Below are 19622 nucleotides of genomic sequence, written 5' to 3' on the forward strand. Positions count from 1 at the left end.
TGTATGTGGGTCTGGAGATAACCATGAAGGTGCCACCTATACTGGAGCCACACTGGCAACACAGGAGGATAACTGTTATGCAAAAACATTCACGCTATGAAAGTGCACATTCTGCAAAGAATGCCACGAGCACTTGGTACCATTGTCCTGGAGTTGCGATGGCCCTTATAAACCATCTTCACTAGTGGCCTTCTAATGTTCAGAGTGTCCAGTTCTTCCATTTCCTTCCTTTCTTTCCTCCGCCTGAAAAACTCCTGAATTCGGGCAACAGCAGAGCGTCTATGAGTTACATATGAAAAGAAAAGAACAGAAATAAATGAAAAACACTCACGGGCTACTGTGGAATGCGATGATGCACACTGAAGTCAGTAAGTCAGAAAATATGTAGACTAAATATTATCTCGGTAAGGCACCCCCACGGAAAGCATCAAAAGGCAGACACAACAGTGGGACTCCACGAGACTAGTTGAGTTACTAGAACAAGATGTTTAGTGAATAGGTCACTTAGAGATTCAGTCCTGGCTAGGACGGTAAGGGGAGTAGCATGCGGCACACTAGGGTTCAAAGGGCTGTTTTATAAAAATGTAATACAGACAAATTCATGTGCAGTTTACCACAAATAAAACAAGTCCTGGTCCATGCCATTTTCCCTCTCCACATTAGGAAATGTAAAGGCATAAATAGAAACCAAAAGAAATTAAGGGTAACATGTAATAGCAATAGATAAACATATGTTTTGAGATTTTGTTTAAAGATGTTCCCAGCAAACAACAGACGAGTCAAGAAAAAAAGAGAATAAATATTAACATACGTGCAATAAAAAAAGACCTTCCCAGAGCATCTAAGCTATATGGACTCCACGGTGGAGTGCAGATTTGGGGCAACTGAGGCAGATTTTACACTCCTAAGAGCTCAGCTGAAGACAGAGCTGGAGACTGAAGAATAATGGGCTCGTAAGACTGATTTACTTATTAGAAGAAACTTGTCCTAACACATGATACTACTTAATAAGTTTCTTAGTCTGAATATGTTATTTAAAACATTGTATTTCAACATGTAATAGACCAAAAATCTAAAATATGTAAAAAGTCTATTAAGTCAGTAAGAAAAATGAACATTATAACAGAAAAATAGGCAAAGGACATGAGTAGAAAAATTACAGAAGAAATGAATGGTTAGTAAATATATAAGAAGATGCTCAGCCTTACTAATAATGAGATAATGATAAAACAATCTGATCTCTCTGTCTATTAGATGAACAAGACTTCTGTCAGTGGCAAGAGTGCAGGAAAACAGGCACTGTTGCTGGGAGTTGAAAGCGGTTCTCTAGGTAAAAAGAGAGTGCACTCTTTTATTGTAAATTTTCCATTGAACACATATACATACATATGAAGAACACCAAGCAGCAAACAATATTCCTTAAAAGCCTACTGTTTGCAAAGTTGTTTTTGAGAATATTAGTTACCATTTCTTTTATGATTCATTATACTAACTTGGCGTATGATTTAAAATTCATAAAAGACAATATGTATGAAAAATTTCAGAAGTAAACTCTTGGGCAACCACTAAAAGAAGTAAAATAAAAGTATAATTGACATGCCAAGAAAGGAAAGAAAATGGACGCATATAAAATACTGAGTTAAAATCACAAAAGGCAGAAAATGAGTGGAAGACAAAAATAGGAACGAGGAACAAGGGCAGGAAGAGACTGCCTTGCCTGAGAAACTCCCCAGACCATCTCTCTGGAAGAAAGAAGCAACAGAGGCAGAGCAGAAGGAGGAGGTAAGGGTCACATTTCTGCTTATCACAGTTCACCAGTTCATAATAATCTCCATTTTGATGGTTAAATGTGACTCATTTAAAGCAACATGGTATTTTTTAGTTGCAATCTTCATCGTAAGAGCAGAAACTGGCTTTGAGTACTTGGGATAAAAGGTATAAACCAAAAATTCAAAAAAGCCCTGAAACAAATTCCATCTTACTGTTATTTAACTAGAAAGTGATAATTGGCAACAGACCAATTTGCTAAAAGTTACTTCAAACATACCTTAATGTGAAAACAGCCTAGAAACACCAGCATAAAAGCAAAACCAATTTGAGACACTAACAGGGGATTTCTTAGTTTTTGGCTTATTTTGGTATTCCCCATGGGGAACTCTACCATTGTTGTATTCCTGATTGTTGCTATATATTGTGTCATATTCCACTTTGTTTCAGAAACAAATGGTAAATAATAGGCATGTGCCACCAGAATAAGGTACCAGGTTGATTTAGTCAGTACACCAGGTTTTGTGTAGATAAATAATGGTTCCGAGGTTCACTTTAATGTCATATTTTAAAATGTACCCCCGTGTTAGTCTTCAGGTTGCAGAAGTGTTTGAGAGTTGTGTACTATCTTGATGTGTTGCCTTATTACGTTATTAAGGTATTTGTAAGAATACAGCTTTCTTTTTAAAAAATCAGAATCTTTAGGCACAGAATTAGACTCAAGTCCATTTTTTAGTTAATGATCTCAAGGAAAATGAGATAATGACAAAAGGTTGCTAACTGTTATCCCAAACAGCTTTTAAAAATACCCTAAGTTGCATTTCTCAACAACATAGTCCAAGCAGTTCACCAACATTTGAGGTACATCATTCCAGGTTGTAGTCGCTTTAGCATACGACACACTTGAGTGAGCATCCGTTAGGTGTGCACACAGGACATTTCCTTTCATTCTGTCCCCATGCAGTCATGCAGCTAAGACAGTTTGCGAAAAGCAACCTGCTTTACGATGCTTAGCACTGAAGAGTTCAGTACATTCCAGGAGTATTAACTGTTAATAGGAAAGGCGGTTAGCTGTGGAAAAGGACGACCTGGCAAATTCATCGTAAAAAAAAATAAAAGAATGAAGGAACATACTGAATTACCTCATTATTCTATCACCTATTGTTGTTCCTCTGATAATAAATCTAGTGAAGGGAACACAATAAAGTCACTCACAGACCTCAAAGAACCAGATATGTAAAGCATCAAGGTCACCACTTTCATCACCAAACATCTCAACCTGAAAAAACCTTTGCTTCCCTTTGTGATTTAGGGTATTATGTGAGAATCTGTCATTCAACTAAGTGGCTGAATGAATGGTTGAGGAAATGAAGGAAGCAGAAACACTCACTGAAGGCAGATTAGAAGGAAGACCCTGCACTTAACACCTTTGTCTTTTAAACAGGTTAGAACCCAGCCCTGTTCCAGTGGAGGGACCTGCCAGGACTCAGATCTTCCATACCATCCCCTGGGCACCTGGGAGACCCCTCAGGGCTGAGCTGCTCTTTTGGGAAATAACTAATTAAGCCCCGAGTTGACTCACTGTCCTAACCAGAAGACTATATAACAAGGGAGCGAAGAACAACACAGCTTTTAATGCCCTAGGAACCCTGTTTCTTCTCTATGATTATTCTTTTTTCTCTGCAATTTTCTTTAATAAAGAATAAACTTGAATCATTAGAAATACTGAAAGTGATTCTATGATGACTAAATAGATGATGGCAAATTTACAGTATGTGAAGAATTTTGGCTTCCAATAGGTAACTGGAACCAAATTTCTATGCAAATAAATACTTTTTAAAAGTCATTAACAGGCTTATAGGGTTAATGTCTTGAATTTTGGAGTCTGTAACCACAACCTATTCGCAGGAAGCTTACTTAGATGCCCCCAGTTCTGAGCAGAGAATTCCTGGACTTTGCAGGTGGAAGAGCTACTAGCTAGGCCTCTGCCCTCTACTCTAAATGGATTAGGCACCTTGAAAACACTTTACATAAAAACCCAGTTGCCATTCACCCCACTCCCAGGCATGTGTGTCTATTTCTAAATCTAGTACGTAAAATCACTACGGGACACACATACTATTTTTATGTATTGTTTTATCAATATCATTTTTATTTCTTCCTTCACTTTAGTTTCCATTTACTCTTCTATGTTCCTGCCCCAGACCAAGTTCACAGGGACCTAATATGTGGGAATCATAGACTTTTCGTTGTTCTAAACTCTGGGTATCTGCCAATCAAGGTGTTTTACCATACACTCTAGCCTGGTTTCTCTATCAGACTGACTGGCTACAAAGGGAAGAGCAGCAAACTATGGCTCTTGGACCTAACCCTGCAGCTAAGACAAGTTTTCGTATTTGTAAATGGTGACATTTTAAATGATTATACAAGGACCTACATAACAGCCTCCATTTTGCCTCTTGGCCAGCAAAGCCTAGGAGTTTCACTCTCTGGCCTTTGAGGGAAAAGTCTGTCGACCTCTGCTATAGGGTCCAGTTCTGTTTACACCGAGACTAGCTGTAGTTAATAAGAGCATTCCATTTTAAAATAGCCATGTTAGTTGTTAAGGTCTTTATTTTCTAAGACATTTCCTTCTCATGCTTAATCTCAGCCCAAAAGTAAAAACCAAGGTCGTATTTATTTAACCAAAATTTAAGAATACAAATCTTTAAAAAGATATCATTACTCTGCATTGCAAAGAACTGTTTTGATATTTTTATTAAATGTTTGTCCAAAATGGCTTGGCTATAAACTTTTTAGGTTTCATTTTAAAAAATTAAATTTGGGCTCTGGCCTGTGTTGCTCAGTTGGTTGGAGCATCATCTCATACAGTGAAAGGTTTCGAGTTCAATCCCCAGTCGGGGCATGTATGGGAGACAACCTATCGATGTTTCTCTCTCACATCAATGTTTCTCTGTTTCTCTTTCACATCGATGTTTCTCTCTCTCTCTCTCTCTCTCTCTCTCTCTCTCTCTCTCTGTGTGTGTGTGTGTGTGTGTGTGTCTGTGTGTGTGTGTGTGTGTGTCTTCCTCCTTTCCCTTCTTTCTAAAAAAAACAAAACAAGCCCTGGCTGGTTTGGCTCAGTGGATAGAGCGTCATCCTGCGGATTGAGGGGTCCCAGGTTCGATTCCGGTCAAGGGCATGTACCTTGGTTGCGGGCACATCCCCAGTAGGGGGTGTGCAGGAGGCAGCTGATCGATGTTTCTCTCTCATCGATGTTTCTGGCTCTCTATCTCTCTCCCTTCCTCTCTATAAAAAAATCAATAAAATATATTTTAAAAAATCAATAAGTATGTCTTCAGGTGAGGATTTAAAAAAAAAAACCACGTAATTTGGGACAAAAGAAATTATGAGCTCTACTATGTAATTCTTTATAGAAATTAAAGTACAGACCTAAATACACACTTTCACCATTTTTAATTTCGGACCATTTTTCTACCCTAACCAAACTAATCTTGATCAGCTTCTCTTTAAGACATGCATACTTTAATTGGGCATCCTATCCACGTGAGAAATGTATCCTGAGACCCCAAGAACTGAATGTTTTACAACAGAGCTTTGGATCCTTTGTCCCTTCAGAAATAAATTCTCAAAAATCATATGCCTACTTACAAGCTGGTAAATGATTCTTTTCCATGTTCCTAAGAAGCAAAGGGTCTTTTTTTTTTTTTAAAATATATTTTATTGATTTTTCACAGAGAGGAAGAGAGAGGGATAGAGAGTCAGAAACATCGATGATAGAGAAACATCGACCAGCTGCCTCCTGCACACCCCCCACCGGGGATGTGCCCGCAATCAAGGTACATGCCCTTGACCGGAATCAAACCTGGGACCCCTCAGTCCACAGGCCGATGCTCTATCCACTGAGCCAAACCGGTTTCGGCAGAAGCAAAGGGTCTTAAACTTTCTCACTTTAGAATAAAAATCAACATAGCTATTCCTCTGAATTCAGAAGATAAATAGGCAGCAGTCTCAGGATGAAGAGCCCATAGAAAGGGCAGAGATAGTAAAGTATATTTTATACAGGTAGCTCAAGACTTAAGATGGTGCTATGGAAGTTAGGAACCTTAAAAACTACTTAGATGAAAGTCAGAAGGAAGATTTTTCACCATTTACAAATTTTTGGTAATTAGCTAGGAAAGAATAATTCAAAGAAAATTCCTAAATATCAAAGAAAAATTGATGAAATTGTGAAGCAGTGATTATAAACAGTTTGGCATCACATTCATATGTACATCTTTGGAGAGCATGGTATTTAATTTCGTAAGTTTATTAAAACTGTTTTCCATGTTTTTATAAGTGGCTTGTGTACTGTCCTCTGTTCTTCAATTGAGTTTCTCTAAGGCCGTGGTCGGCAAACTGTGGCTCACGAGCCACATGCGGCTCTGTGGCCCCTTGAGTGTGGCTCTTCCACAAAATACCAAGGCCTGGGTGAGTCTATTTTGAAGAAGTGGCATTAGAAGAAGTTTAAGTTTTAAAAATTTGGCTCTCAAAAGAAATTTCAATCGTTGTACTGTTGATATTTGTCTCTGTTGACTAATGAGTTTGCCAACCACTGCTCTAAGGGTAAGGATTTTATCCTTCGGTGACTCTTCAGTAAGTTTACTACCGTGTCCTATAGAATAAAACAAAATAACACAGGGGACAAACTAAGGTTAAATACCTAAGATCAGTATACAGACTATCACATAAGTTCATCAGGAAAAGCAGGGAAGCAAATGCAGACCCAGAGGCGGTCTCAGATCTGGATGTGGGGAAGGAGAACATGAATTCAAGAGTGCACGCACCGCACAGCGTGGAGCCAGCATACACAATTCCTCCTTCTCCACTGATGTTATACTACTCTGTTTTAAAAAAATGCACCTTAGGTCTAGAATATAGAAAACCCATGCTTAGTACCTCAGATTCCTCAAGTATAAAGCACGCTTGGTAAAAAAAAAAAAAAAAAAAAAGTGTTGTAATTAGCCTGGACAGAAGCTGCTAAATAATTATGATTTTCTGCAAGTGTCTATTATCTATTAAAAATACAATTTCTTACTTAAGCAAACAAATCTGGAAAGTGATATAGTATGTTTTATTTAAAAGTGGATAATTTTATTTTTCATTAGACCTTAGTATTGTTTTTGTTACCTATGTACAGAAAAAAACAAGGACACGTCTCCCTTATACCACAGAGGCTTTAAACGTACAGACTTAAACACAACTCTCACTCTCCACCCTAGGTTTTAGAAACCATCAATTTGATTTCCTAAATGTGCTATGCCTGCTAACCTTGTGGGACTCCCTCTGGGTATGTAAAGTGTTAGCTGTCTAAAACATATAGTAAAAACGCTGAAGACTAATGTGTGCAGGTAGAGATGTATGATTAATCTCCAAGTACAAATATAGGGAAAAGTACCTGGCCATGTTAGGAATTCAATTCTTTAATATATTTTTTACTCGAGGCCCGGTGCATGAACTTGTGCACCAGTAAAGTCCCTCGGCCTGGCCTGTGGGATCAGGCCAAAACCGGCTCTCCGACATCCCCTGAGGGGTCCTGGATTGTAAGAGGGTGCAGGCCAGGCCAAGGGACCCCACCGGTGCACCATCAGGGCCGGGGAGGGATGCAGGAGGTTGGCCAGCCGAGGAGGGACTGTGGGAGGGACCGTGGGAGGGCTCCAGGGCATGTCCGGCCCATCTCGCTCAGTCCTGATCGGCCGGACCACAGTTGCAAGCTAACCTACCAGTTGGAGCATCTGCCCCCTGGTGGTAGTGCACGTCATAGTGACTGGTCAACTGGTCGACTGTCTGCCCCCTGGTGGTCAGTGCACATCATATCGACTGGTCAACCGGTTGACTGTCTGCCCCCAGGTGGTCAGTGCACGTCATAGTGAGCTGCTGAGCGGCCTTAGCATATCATTAGCATATTATACTTTGATTGTTTGAATGGATGACCGGACAACCAGACACTTAGCATATTAGGCTTTTATTATATAGGATTGATTTCAGAGAGGAAGGGAGAGGGAGAGATAGAAACATCAATCATTGATCGGCTGCCTCCTACATGCCCCACACTTGGGATCGAGCCCAAAACATGGGCATGTGCCCTGACCAGGAATCAAACCGTGACCTCCTGGTTCACAGGTCAATGCTCAACCACTGAGCTATGCTGGCTGGGTAGCAATTCAATTCTTTATCATGGTTATATTTGTTATTTGGTGTAATTTTTCAGTTTCTAAATTAAGTTACTAAAATTTAGTAGAAATTAGAAAAATAATGTTCTCAAAACAAGAACTGCTATCACACTACCTTATCCAGTGTCAACAGAAAAGCAGATAAACTGAAGAGTAAAAAGTATCCAAAAACCTGCTAAAGGACAGGATGTCCACAGGGCAATATGACTGCTAAATACACCCCACTTCACGACTAAGCTGCTGGGCGTTCCTCCCTCCCATCTGCCAGCTGAGGAGCAGCCTCAGTGTCAGAGAAACAGCGGGAGACTGTGCTCCCTCTTCATGCACACTCTGCTTAGAGAAGGTACCATGTGAAATGATTTCATTTGAAAAGTTCCATAAGTTTACATGACTAAGACATCCTTAGAGAAAGCAACTGTCCAAAATGGAGACTCCTTTATGTGACTTCAAAGAAAGACTTGTGAATTATACTTTTTACAGTTCATTTTAATTAAAAATTTACCAACCTGTCACCAGGTCCTGCTCGATACCTGGCACCTGGGATCAGGACTGGGTCATCGTCACTGTCATCGGTGTCCTGGAGAGCAGAGTCTGTGGCTGAGGTTTCCTCGGGAGGCACGGGCCCCACAGCTTCTGTCTGTGTCTTAGGCTCAGCATCAGGGCTACTGAGATGGGCAGTGCTGTCAGCACTGGTTTGATCCGAAGTCCCTGGTTCCCAGCCTTTCTCAGACAAAGCGGTGTCTTCTGGAACCCCACAAGGACTATCAGGATTGAAATCGTTCCTTTCTCCTGAGCTGGAATCCGACGGCTCAGATGAGAACTTGTCTGATTGTGCTGTTGGAAAATAAAGTAGTAACAGGTGGTCATGTCGGCAACCTTGACTATTTCATCTAACTTCAAAGCTGACAGAGACACTTTCTAATATAAAGTATCTATACATATAAAAGCCTAAGCGACTCTTCCACCGTTCGACCGTTCACTATGACACGAACTGACCACAAGGGGGGCAGATGCTCAACGCAAGAGCTGCCCCTGGTGGTCAGTGCGCTCCCACAGCGGGAGCGCCACTCAGCTGACCAACGGGCGCCAGACACCGGGCTCACAGTCGGCAAGTGCAGCTGTGGCGGCACAAGCCTCTCCAGCAGACACTCCCCGTGTGCGCCCCTCCCCCATCCGAATCAGGACCAGGATCGAGATTGGCATCAGGACTGACTGGGTGCAAGCCTGCGGCCGCTTCTCAATCATGGGCATGCCAGTATTGCCCTAGGGCAGGCACGTGGAGACTGCAGTGGAGCGGCAGCAAGTGTACCGAGCGGTGGCAGTGGCAGGTGCAGTGGGGCTGGGATGAGCGGGAGCAGCAAGGCACCTGGCCCGGGCTCGGGCTCCTCCCCAGCCAGCTGCCGCTTCACGCACTATTACATCCCTTGGGGGATACTGAACTGCCAGTTTCAGCCTGATGCCCGCAGGCCACGCCGAGGGACCCCACCGGTGCATGAATCTGTGCACCAGGCCTTTAGTTATATTTACTTTCTAATATAAACTAACATATTCCCTAAACAGAGGGGGAAATTCCACAACACATCTATTTGGAAATTACCTCTGACTCTAGGAGACTAACACCTGAAGCAACCAGAGAGAAGACAGCTCACCTGTGTCTACTTGGCTCTGAACTGTGCTTTCTGCAGATGCACCTTCCTGGGATGTGTTCACATCCTCTAAGGATTCTTCAGGAGCTTCTGGGAAGTAAACCAAATGATCACTAAATCCACATTATTTTTTGTTTTAATCCTCACCTGAGGATACTTTTTTCTTTGATTTTCAGAGGGAGAGTGGAAGGGAGGAAGGAGGGAGGGAGAGAGAGAGAAAGACATTGACGTGAGAGAGACACATGGATTGGTTGCCTCCCACATGCGCCCTGACTGGGGCTGGGGATCAAACCTGCAACCAAGGTACGTGCCCTTGACTGGGAATCAAACCCATGACCATTTTGTGTGTAGGCTGATGCTCTAATCACTGAACCAAACCGGCCAGGGCCCAAACTGTTTGTAGGAAAATAACCACCAACTTAATACATCAGCTCTCTTATGTAGAAGTAGTTCTTAACCCTTTGGGGGCCATGGAAACTTGAGATACTCAGATGAGCCTCCTTTCAGTATGACACAAATACAGACGTGCACAAATACGAACACCCTCAAGGAGGGGTGCCCAGCTGTGTCCTCAGCCCCTTCCAGAGACGCCGACCTTTGGGAACTAACTCTATGTGAGAATATCTGGTGACAATGATGCCTCATAGCCAAGATGACCTTACCTTGCTTGTTTCTAATCATCACAAAAGCTAAACTTAATACAGAGTATTTTTCAGCCCCTCAAACATTTGGCATAACCTGAACTTTCAAGAACCAATAGTACAGTTGAGCCTACTTTAAATTCTGTTTTGTCCATTGAAAACACTTAATTCTGGGATTTAACTCCAGGACCCATGAAGGATCCGTTTTTTATTCCTAACTGGACATCTGCTTACCTAACTGGACAGTTGTCTTACACATATTTAATTCTTGTAAACTCTGTTACACTTAAGTATCTGTTCACTTCTTAAGAAACAGAATTCATTTATTCCTTCATTCATCAAATAATTATTGAGAATCGACTGTTTCAAGCTCTTTGCTAGACTCTAACTTTCATATAATCCTGCAAATTGTCCCCTTGGACTGTCGTTTGACTGTGAGTTCAACTGCTTGCTATGACGTGCGCTGACTACCAGGGGGTGGCGCCGAACATGGCAGGCGGCATCAATGCGGCTCTGGAAGTGGGCAACAGTGGAGGCGCTGCCAACCCTGATGGGCCCCGACGAGAGCAGGACCGCAGCAGGATGGTGGAGCAGGTGAGCGGGTGGCACCAGGTCAAGGCGGGTGTGAGCAGGGGCCCAATCGCCCCACAGACGGCAACCAGTGGCGGCGGTGGGGGGCCCGGCCCTGACTGATCATCCTGCAGGCAGGAAGGTGGAGCAGGTGAGCGGGAGGTGCCAGGCCAAGGCGGGGTGCCAGGCAAGGCTGTGGGGCTGCGGGCGCGAGCTGGGGCTGCGAGGGTGAAGGTGCGAGCTGGGGCCCAATCTCCACAGGCTATCCTGAGGGACCCCACCCGTGCACAAATTCATGCACCGGGCCTCTAGTGTTACATAAAAATATTCTAGGAAAGGGTTCTGAAAAAGTCCCTAAATGGCACTTCTTGTATGAAACAAGATTCACTCATAACTCATTTAGATCACATTTCTTCTTTCTTTTCCTCCATAAACCACATACACACTGAAAAAAAAATCAAGACAGATACTCTGAATTCCACTGCTTGGCATAAAAAACGGCAGGTGATCCAAACTGACACCGACAGTGCACACACTGTCAGTGCGGTGACCACGTCTCCTGGCCATTTGTCCAGAGGGAAACTGGGCTGCACTGTGAGGCCCCATCTGAAATGCTGACAGTCCCTTCCTGGTGAACCTGTTACCTATTTGTCAACAGGAATAGCTAGACTAGAGGAAAAAGTAATTCATTAAAAACAAGAAACCAAAGGGTACCATTGAGGGATCAGAAAAATGGGTGGACGTCCATCATTGGGGATTGTGATGACAAAGCACGGTCACAGCTTACCTGTCTCGCTATCTCCTGCTGGAGGCGGCTCCGAGCTCTGTGGGACCAGGGACTCCTCCTGACCCTCTGGTTTGCTATGGGTCCCGTTCCCTCTAGAACTGGAGGATGTACTGCTCCTGTCATCAAAACAAAGGAAGTGATCCCACCAGTAAGTTAATAATAAACAAAAATTCAGGCTCAAATAAAATATAGGGTGTATTATTTTAATAGTACTTACAAAATATCACTTTTGATAATCAAGGTGACTACTCTAACCTACTTATCTTAAAAAGGAGACCTAGAAATACAAAAGGACCACTTCCACACTGTTTTAATGCTTCTATGATCGGCTTCACATTTCTACCCAGCTCTCTCTTGAACTTCATAACTTAATTACATTGTCTCCCTTCTTACCCTCACTAGGGATGGTTCACCCTAATCCTTACTGATTCTACAGACTTTGATCATATGCCCGATTTGTTGTTCTAGGCTACTTTTATTTTATTTTTTCCTAGGCTACTTTAAAATTAATACTTTAAAAAAGGCCTAGACATTGCTTTGGTCTTTGCACTGCCCTCTGTGGACCACTTCCAGTTCGGACTGTTGTTCAATATGGCAGGTGACTGGGCACCAGTTTGTAGAAGCCGAAGATGTTTTCTGGGTTAGTTTTACTACCCACCTGATGATGGCCATAATTCTGTTAGCATTTTTGGTGAGAGCAGAATGCTAGACCAATTTAAATAAACAATTTAAATGAATTTCTGCAACGACCAGTCATGGCATCACATATTATAGAGAGGGAATTGAGTGGGAAAGAAAATAGGGGAAAATGTATCTGACTCAGATTAAAATTAAATTAACAGAAATGTGGCAATTTCTCTAATTTAGAATGTGAACAAGGAAATGAAACTTAAGAGTTACGATAACCTAAAAACCATTAATTACAGATAAGTATCAGTGACTCAGTAAACAATACAAATTATCATGAAATTTTTGGCCAAGATTTTATAAAAAACGCTTTTGGGCTAATTACAAAAGTCAATTTGATTTTTTTAAAAAGGGCATCCATGTATAATATGGAATTTTTAAAAAAAGAATGTGTATCCATCTGGGTATATTCCCAGAGAAAAATGTCAGAAAGAACAGGCAGTGGTAAGTGTCATTTCAGTAGCATTATTGCCAGTGATTCTTTTGTGCTTTTCTGTAAATTTTGAATTCTTTTTTGCAATTAATATGTATTTCTTTTTAACCAGAAAAAAGTATATAGTCACTTGGGTAAAGAGAAACTAATGTCATATTCCACTGAGAAAGCTATGACACAGGCATAAATAAAATGCTTATGTATAATAGTTATGATGATTAAAACATCATGGCACTGATGTAGGAATTGAGAGCCATTAGTGGAAAAGACAAAGTAACAAAGTAAATAAATTTAGCATATGTTAATATGGCATTTTAAATCACAGAGAAATGAAGAGATTGCTCAATAATGGGACTAGGACAAAGGAACCACCGTGTGGAAAAATTAAGCTATAGCTCTATAGCACACTTTATGGAGAAATAAGTTATAGAAGCACTAAACATATAATTTTTGATATAATTAAGAGGAAAACAAGAGAAAGCTTTCTCCCTAATCCTGGGAAGGACAGGCTTTTCTAGGCATGAGCTCACAAGCTGTAACCTTAGAGCAAAACTACCATAAAACTGAAAGACACAACAAACTGGGGGAAATATCTGCAACAAAGGAAAGTCAATGGTATCACCCCCACTTACTCCTATAAACACCTCTTATAAATCAAGAAGAAAAAGGCAAACACCCCAGAAGGAAACTGTGCCAAGGATCTGAAAGGCAATTTACAAAAGATGGTACCTGCAGCTAACGATTCTTTAGGGCTCGTCAATGTGCTAAGTGCCATGTACTTTTTCTGCGTGCTCTCACTAACTCTACAAGCACCTCTGAAGGAGGTTCTATTAAATATGCCCATTTTCAGGTGAGAAAACTGGAGTCCAAGCTCTTAGTCCATGGGCTCGATTGCCTCATTTGTCCTCAAAGAAACTAAACTAAGAGTAGGATGCTCTGTGGCAGAGATGAAAAAAGATTGCATCCTTTCTTGAATTTCTTTTTACAATGGTACTGAATATTCTCATAATCAGAAAAAAAGCTAATTACTTCTTTGATAAATAAATAAGAAACTGGTGAGTAAGAGAATATAATTCACGGTCAGTTTTTAGAGACGGAAAAGTTCAAAAGAAGAGGGACTGAACCTTTTTTTCTAAAAAAAAAAAAAAAATGTGCTCAGGTGAGATTTTTTATAAGAAACCAGCCCCTTTGTCCAGAATTATGAGAATAGAAAAGACAAACAGAATAAGGATGATAATCTTCTGTGATGTTAAATTACATATTAAGAGAAAGGGCCATAGATATCCTAATTTTAAAAAGCAGAGGTCAAACGCTAGGGCTCATAAAGAAATTCTATTGACTGCACCTTCAAATACAAATCCAGAACCCAGTCTCCTCTTACTACCTGCCCAAGGCACCACCACCTCTCACCTTCCTAGTGCCATAGCCTGTTCTCTGATCTCCCATCTCTACCGATGGCCTCTGTCTACACAGCACCCAGATATCCTCTGTCTTTCAAATGTCCTCCTCACTTACTCGGCTGACTTTTTCTGCCATTGCTCTCTCCTTTGGTCACTCCCCTCTGGCTACACATGTATGCTTCCCTTACAGATCCTTACACATAGTAGGTCTGCTCCCACAGAGCCTTGTGCTGGCTTTCTCTCTGCTCTTCCCCAAGCTGTGCACAGCTCACTCCTCCTCATCCTCCCAATGATGCTGCCCACCCTGTCAACCACCCTCACCTGCTCTCTTTTCTTCCAGAGCACTTAGTACTCTAATGTATTATACAATTCACTTATTTATTATGTGTACTGTCTGTCTCCTCCACCTAGAATGTGAGTTCCTACAGGACAGAGGTTTTTCCCCCCTATTTTTTTCACTGATGCACTCCCCATGTCTACAATAGTGTTTGGAACATAGAAAGTATTCTATAATATTTGAAAATATTATTTAATCACAGATTTTAATGTAAAATACATACACATGTAAACACAAATAGAAACCAGTGAATTGGAATACATAAATATTAATATCATATGAACATATAATTAATTATATATTAATAAACAATATATGACATTATATATTTATGCATATTATATATTAATATGTGATTAAGTATGTTAATATATTAATTATACCAAGTAATTAATATATTGGTTATTAAATGATTAATACAATTACTATATATAATATGTAGTTATATTAATACATAATTAATGATATATTAGGAAAGATCATATTACTTTTTTATTAATATTAAATAGCAACAGTAATAAATTTAAATAAAAATGTTGGAGGCAATCTGAAGCAGAAGGCCATGAGACAGTGGGAAAGAATTTAAGAAGCCTACATAACTGGTTTTTTTAAAAGAGTAAGATTTAACTAGGTTAATGGGAACAAACATAATCAGAAATATCATTAAAGAGAACCTATACAACCATTAAATAAATATAAAGCTCAACCTTATTAGTAATCAATTAAATAGAAACAAATGTTATTTTAAAATCAAATATACAAGTTAAAAATAAATGAATATATTGAATATTTGCCCAGAGATAGCAAAATGTGTACTTTCATATGCTGCTAGTAAAATGGAATGATACAAGATTCTTTTGAAAGTAATTTGGCAATATCTTTGACCTAGATATAGTTCATTTCTGGAAACATATCTCAAATCAGTAATCTTAAAGGTAGGAAAAAAGCCTGTAAACAAAGATATTCATTATAGTCTTACTTAGTTAAATAAAAAAGGGATAAACAAATTCACTGCCCAATTAAAGAGAAATGGATAAGTGCACTGTAGTACATCTACTTGATGGGCTATATACAGGTAGTAAAATAACATTTATGAAAGCTAAGTAGTAACGTGAATATTTATTATAAAGTTAAGTCAAATAAATGCAGGGGAGAATAGAGTACATTCAACACGATTAAAATTATGATTTAAAACTCAAAACAAAAATCATACATATATATATATATATATATATATATATCTATATATATATATATAGAGATATATATATATATATATATATACACACACACACACATACATACACAGGACCAAGACTACAAAAAGCTCCAAAATGCTAGGTTCATTATTTTTACACAAATGGTCTATAGGTGATTAATTATTTTTATCTTCGGCATTTTCTATCAAAAGGAATATCCCAGAACTAGCAACATCAGCATCACCTGGGAAGTTTCTAGAAATGCAAATTCTCGGATCCCTCCTCAATCTGAATAAACTCTGAGTAGGACCCAGTCCTCTGTTTTAACGAGCTCTCCAAGTGATTCTGAAGCACACATTATAGCAAAGCAAGGCACAAAGATGATGAAGTGCTGCAAATAATATCTAACAAAATCCTACAAAATGGCTAAGAACATCTTTACAAAAATATGAACTTACCATTCATCTGTAAAGTTCAGTTTTATTGTGCTTGTAGTTGTTCCTTCTGTGCTGTAGTGCAAACTTAAAACTGGTTCACCTGTCCCTGGTTTGGGACTCAGCTTTTCATTATTGTTATCTGAAAATTGTGTTTAAAACATTTGAAAAAGTCTCTGAAACCAATAAAAGATGACATTTCCTAAAATTTATAAAACTTAAATTAGGTTGTCCTCATCATAACTCTCACATCTGTTATGGTTTTCACTTAAATTCAAGGGCAAGTGTCATAGAAACACTCATATTCCAAAGCGGCACTGCATCCTGTTCTAGCCTTGTGTGCATGACTACCTTGGATTCAGATGGAAGTCAGACACATTTGAGAACCGCGTTTCATCATTAGGGACTCAAAGAATATTAACATGCAATGACATACGTTATAAACTGGTACTTTTATTTAACAGAATGCTCATGATTTTCTACTTCAGTTGCTAAAGCATCAATCGTAACTACCATGGGCTCCTTCAGAAACTCTGAGAGGGATGCAAGGGCTCCAAAAGGAAATTCTTTCAAATTCACAGACATAATCTGGGGGAGGAGGGAGAAAATTTCTGAGGCTTTGTAATTTTCTAAAACTCTCTGTTATTAGAACATATGTTTTGGTATATTTCATCTCTTCCTCCTGGCTAATCTTGCAAGGAATTTGATCACTAAATTAGAGAAAAGGAAATTTCCCCTTAAAAATCTATAGGTGATTTCCATGACATATCTCTATTTCAAAGAACATAATATTTGTAAAGTGGCAAATAAAATCAAGAAACTCTACAGAAATTGATATAGACCACTTCAAAGCCACCCTCCCAAGTATAGATATTCAAGGGCAAAATTAAATAGGGCTTTAAAATTTTTCCTTTTTATGATGAATAGCAGCTTAGGGGAGCATTAAAATACATAGGGAATACAAACTGCTATGTAATCAAACATGTACCGTTTCTGCCAGTGCCTGCGGAAAGAGAACTCTTCTATGATATAATTGTTTTCTTGATACCAGTTCAAGGAGTGATATAATAGTATAAAAATAAGCTTTGTCTTATAAGATAACAACAAATCAATAACAACTTAACAAAACCCAAACTACTTAGGCTCTGTGGTCCTGAGGTCCACTTTACAATAAAGGACTTCCGTCTTTTCGAATTCTGCTGGGAGACACTGGCACACTTATTAAGAGAGAATCTCAGAGACCCTTTGTCTAGCTTTGATCATGAGAGAGAACAAGTCACAAGACTTCTAAACAGAACTGCAGAGGAAGGAAAGGGATTCTCTCCAAGAGCTGAGAAATCAAGCTGATAACACTATCTTTACCTTTGTCTCATGAGAAGTCCTCTCCGATTAACATCAATTACTATTTGAAAATAAACATGTAAATGAATTCTAAAGCCGATTTCCCAAATGGTAAAATCACTGTACTACTTGTGCTATGACTTATGTCCTTGATATAAACAGCACTGGAAATAAATTAGCAATCCCTTACAACATCCAAAGATTCGTTATCACACTATTTTATAGGAGGTATTTTGCCAAATGATATTCTGATAAAATAATTAACAGACCTTTAGCTTACATAAAATTACCAAGAATGGGACTTTTAAAACATCTATCCTGCCTTTGACCATCTCTGAAAATTTTGATGTTTGTTAGTCACTTGTCCACACAGTTTTCCTGTACTCTTTAGTTCTGTTGCTGAAATTTTGGTCTCACTGTTGCTGAAGTCATGGTCTTTAGGCATCTGGAGTTGGTGAGGACCGCGAAAGACTGCTGCTCAGGGAAACTAAGCGGCAGAACGGGACTTTTTTTTTTTCATTATCTCACAACGTTTTATAAAGTGCTTTGCTGTTTATTTTCATTTTAAAGTAAAGAAGGAATAAAAAGAAAACCATGCAGGTGTGAGAGAACTGCAGGACTAAATTTCCTAGATACACCTTGGTTAGGAAGCCTTGTGAAATTTAAATGCTACATTAAAGCTTCCCTTTAGAATTAGAAGGGGTTTTAGATTGCATGCTATGACTACAGGAACATAGTAAGCAAAGAGCTGTCAAGAGGTCAGAATGGTGTAAAAAATACCTTATTTAAATAGACAGGACCCACCACCACCCAAAAGTAAGAAGCTCTGAGATGGTCACTGTTAACTAAAACCTTCTTCCTTAGGGTATCTACTACAGAGTTACCCTTTACTCTCTCATGAATATAATCTATATACTGTAAATCATGTCACACACAGTAGTATTCATTTAATTTATAAAATGACTACAGTTATCATAAGTTGTTGGGAACTCAGCAGTTTGTATAAAATTGTCCCACTATCTAGGTAGAATGCACCCCTTTGTCAGCTACACAACTTCAGACTCCCGAGTCCAGGCACCTCCCTATAGACTGCACAAAATCAGGGTGTCTGGCCAAAACACTACGCAGCATAGAACCAATTTTCTCGAAGCGAGGTATGAGTGGGAGGGTCTCTCACAACCTCGCCTGTTCCATCCTGCTCTTTCCAGTTCAATGCTCCTCAGCTGGATCATTACAATCTATCAGGTTTAGTTCTCTCAGAAATAAAGTTCCCTGACTTACTAGTAAATTCATTCACAATTTGTTTCTGATAAAGTGCATATTTTAAGCTACAAATGTCTAAGAAAAATCTGCTTTAAAGAGCAAAAATAGCCGAAACCGGTTTGGCTCAGTGGATAGAGCGTCGGCCTGCGGACTCGAGGGTCCCAGGTTCAATTCCGGTCAGGGGCATGTGCCTTGGTTGTGGGCGCGTCCCCAGTGGGGGGTGTGCAGGAGGCAGCTGATGGATGTTTCTCTCTCATCGATGTTTCTATCTCTCTATCCCTCTCTCTTCCTCTCTGTAAAAAAATCAATAAAATATATATATTTTTTAAAAAAGAGCAAAAATATGCCCTGACCCGTTTGGCTCAGTGGATAGAGCGTCGGCCTGCAGACTGAAGGGTCCCGGGTTCGATTCCGGTCAAGGGCATGTACCTTGGTTGTGGGCACATCCCCAGTAGGGGGCATGCAGGAGGCAGCTGATCGATGTCTCTCTCTCATGGATGTTTCTAACTCTCTATCCCTCTCCCTCCTCTCTGTAAAAAAAATCAATAAAGCCCTGACCGGTTTGGCTCAGTGGATAGAGCGTCAGCGTGTGAACTGAAAGGTCCCAGGTTCGATTCCAGTCAAGGGCATGTGCCTTGGTTGCAGGCACATCCCCAGTGGGAGGTGTGCAAGAGGCAGCCGACCGATGTTTCTCTCTCATCGATGTTTCTGACTCTCTATCCCTCTCCCTTCCTCTCTGTAAAAAAATCAATAAAATATACTTTAAAAAAATCAATAAAGAGCAAAAATATTATATTTGTTTTATATCTACTGTATTTGAAAAAAGTATTTATAACCATTTTAGTTTCCCTAATTTGCTCTATTTGTTAGAGGTTGGATCAGCACATTCTAAAAATGTTATTCCT

General features: G+C 39.8%; 1 protein-coding gene across 5 annotated transcripts in view; it reads right to left on the bottom strand.

The window, feature by feature from the left end:
- The window catches only part of DCAF6 (DDB1 and CUL4 associated factor 6), an 86297-nt gene that overhangs the window by 10419 nt on the left and 56256 nt on the right, over nucleotides 1–19622 (bottom strand). For 4 of the 5 annotated variants that reach the window (XM_079760702.1, XM_079760704.1, XM_079760700.1 and 1 more), the window contains 5 exons: nucleotides 16138–16255; nucleotides 11624–11739; nucleotides 9629–9715; nucleotides 8486–8813; nucleotides 141–279 (listed from right to left, as the gene is read on the bottom strand). In XM_079760702.1, coding sequence (XP_079616828.1) covers nucleotides 141–279; nucleotides 8486–8813; nucleotides 9629–9715; nucleotides 11624–11739; nucleotides 16138–16255 — 788 coding nt within the window. The remainder of the gene's footprint in view (nucleotides 1–140; nucleotides 280–8485; nucleotides 8814–9628; nucleotides 9716–11623; nucleotides 11740–16137; nucleotides 16256–19622) is intronic. The other variant, XM_079760701.1, reaches the window with a different exon arrangement.

The sequence above is a fragment of the Cnephaeus nilssonii genome, assembly GCF_951640355.1.
Source record: "Cnephaeus nilssonii genome assembly, chromosome: 21".
Lineage (NCBI taxonomy): Eukaryota > Metazoa > Chordata > Mammalia > Chiroptera > Vespertilionidae > Cnephaeus > Cnephaeus nilssonii.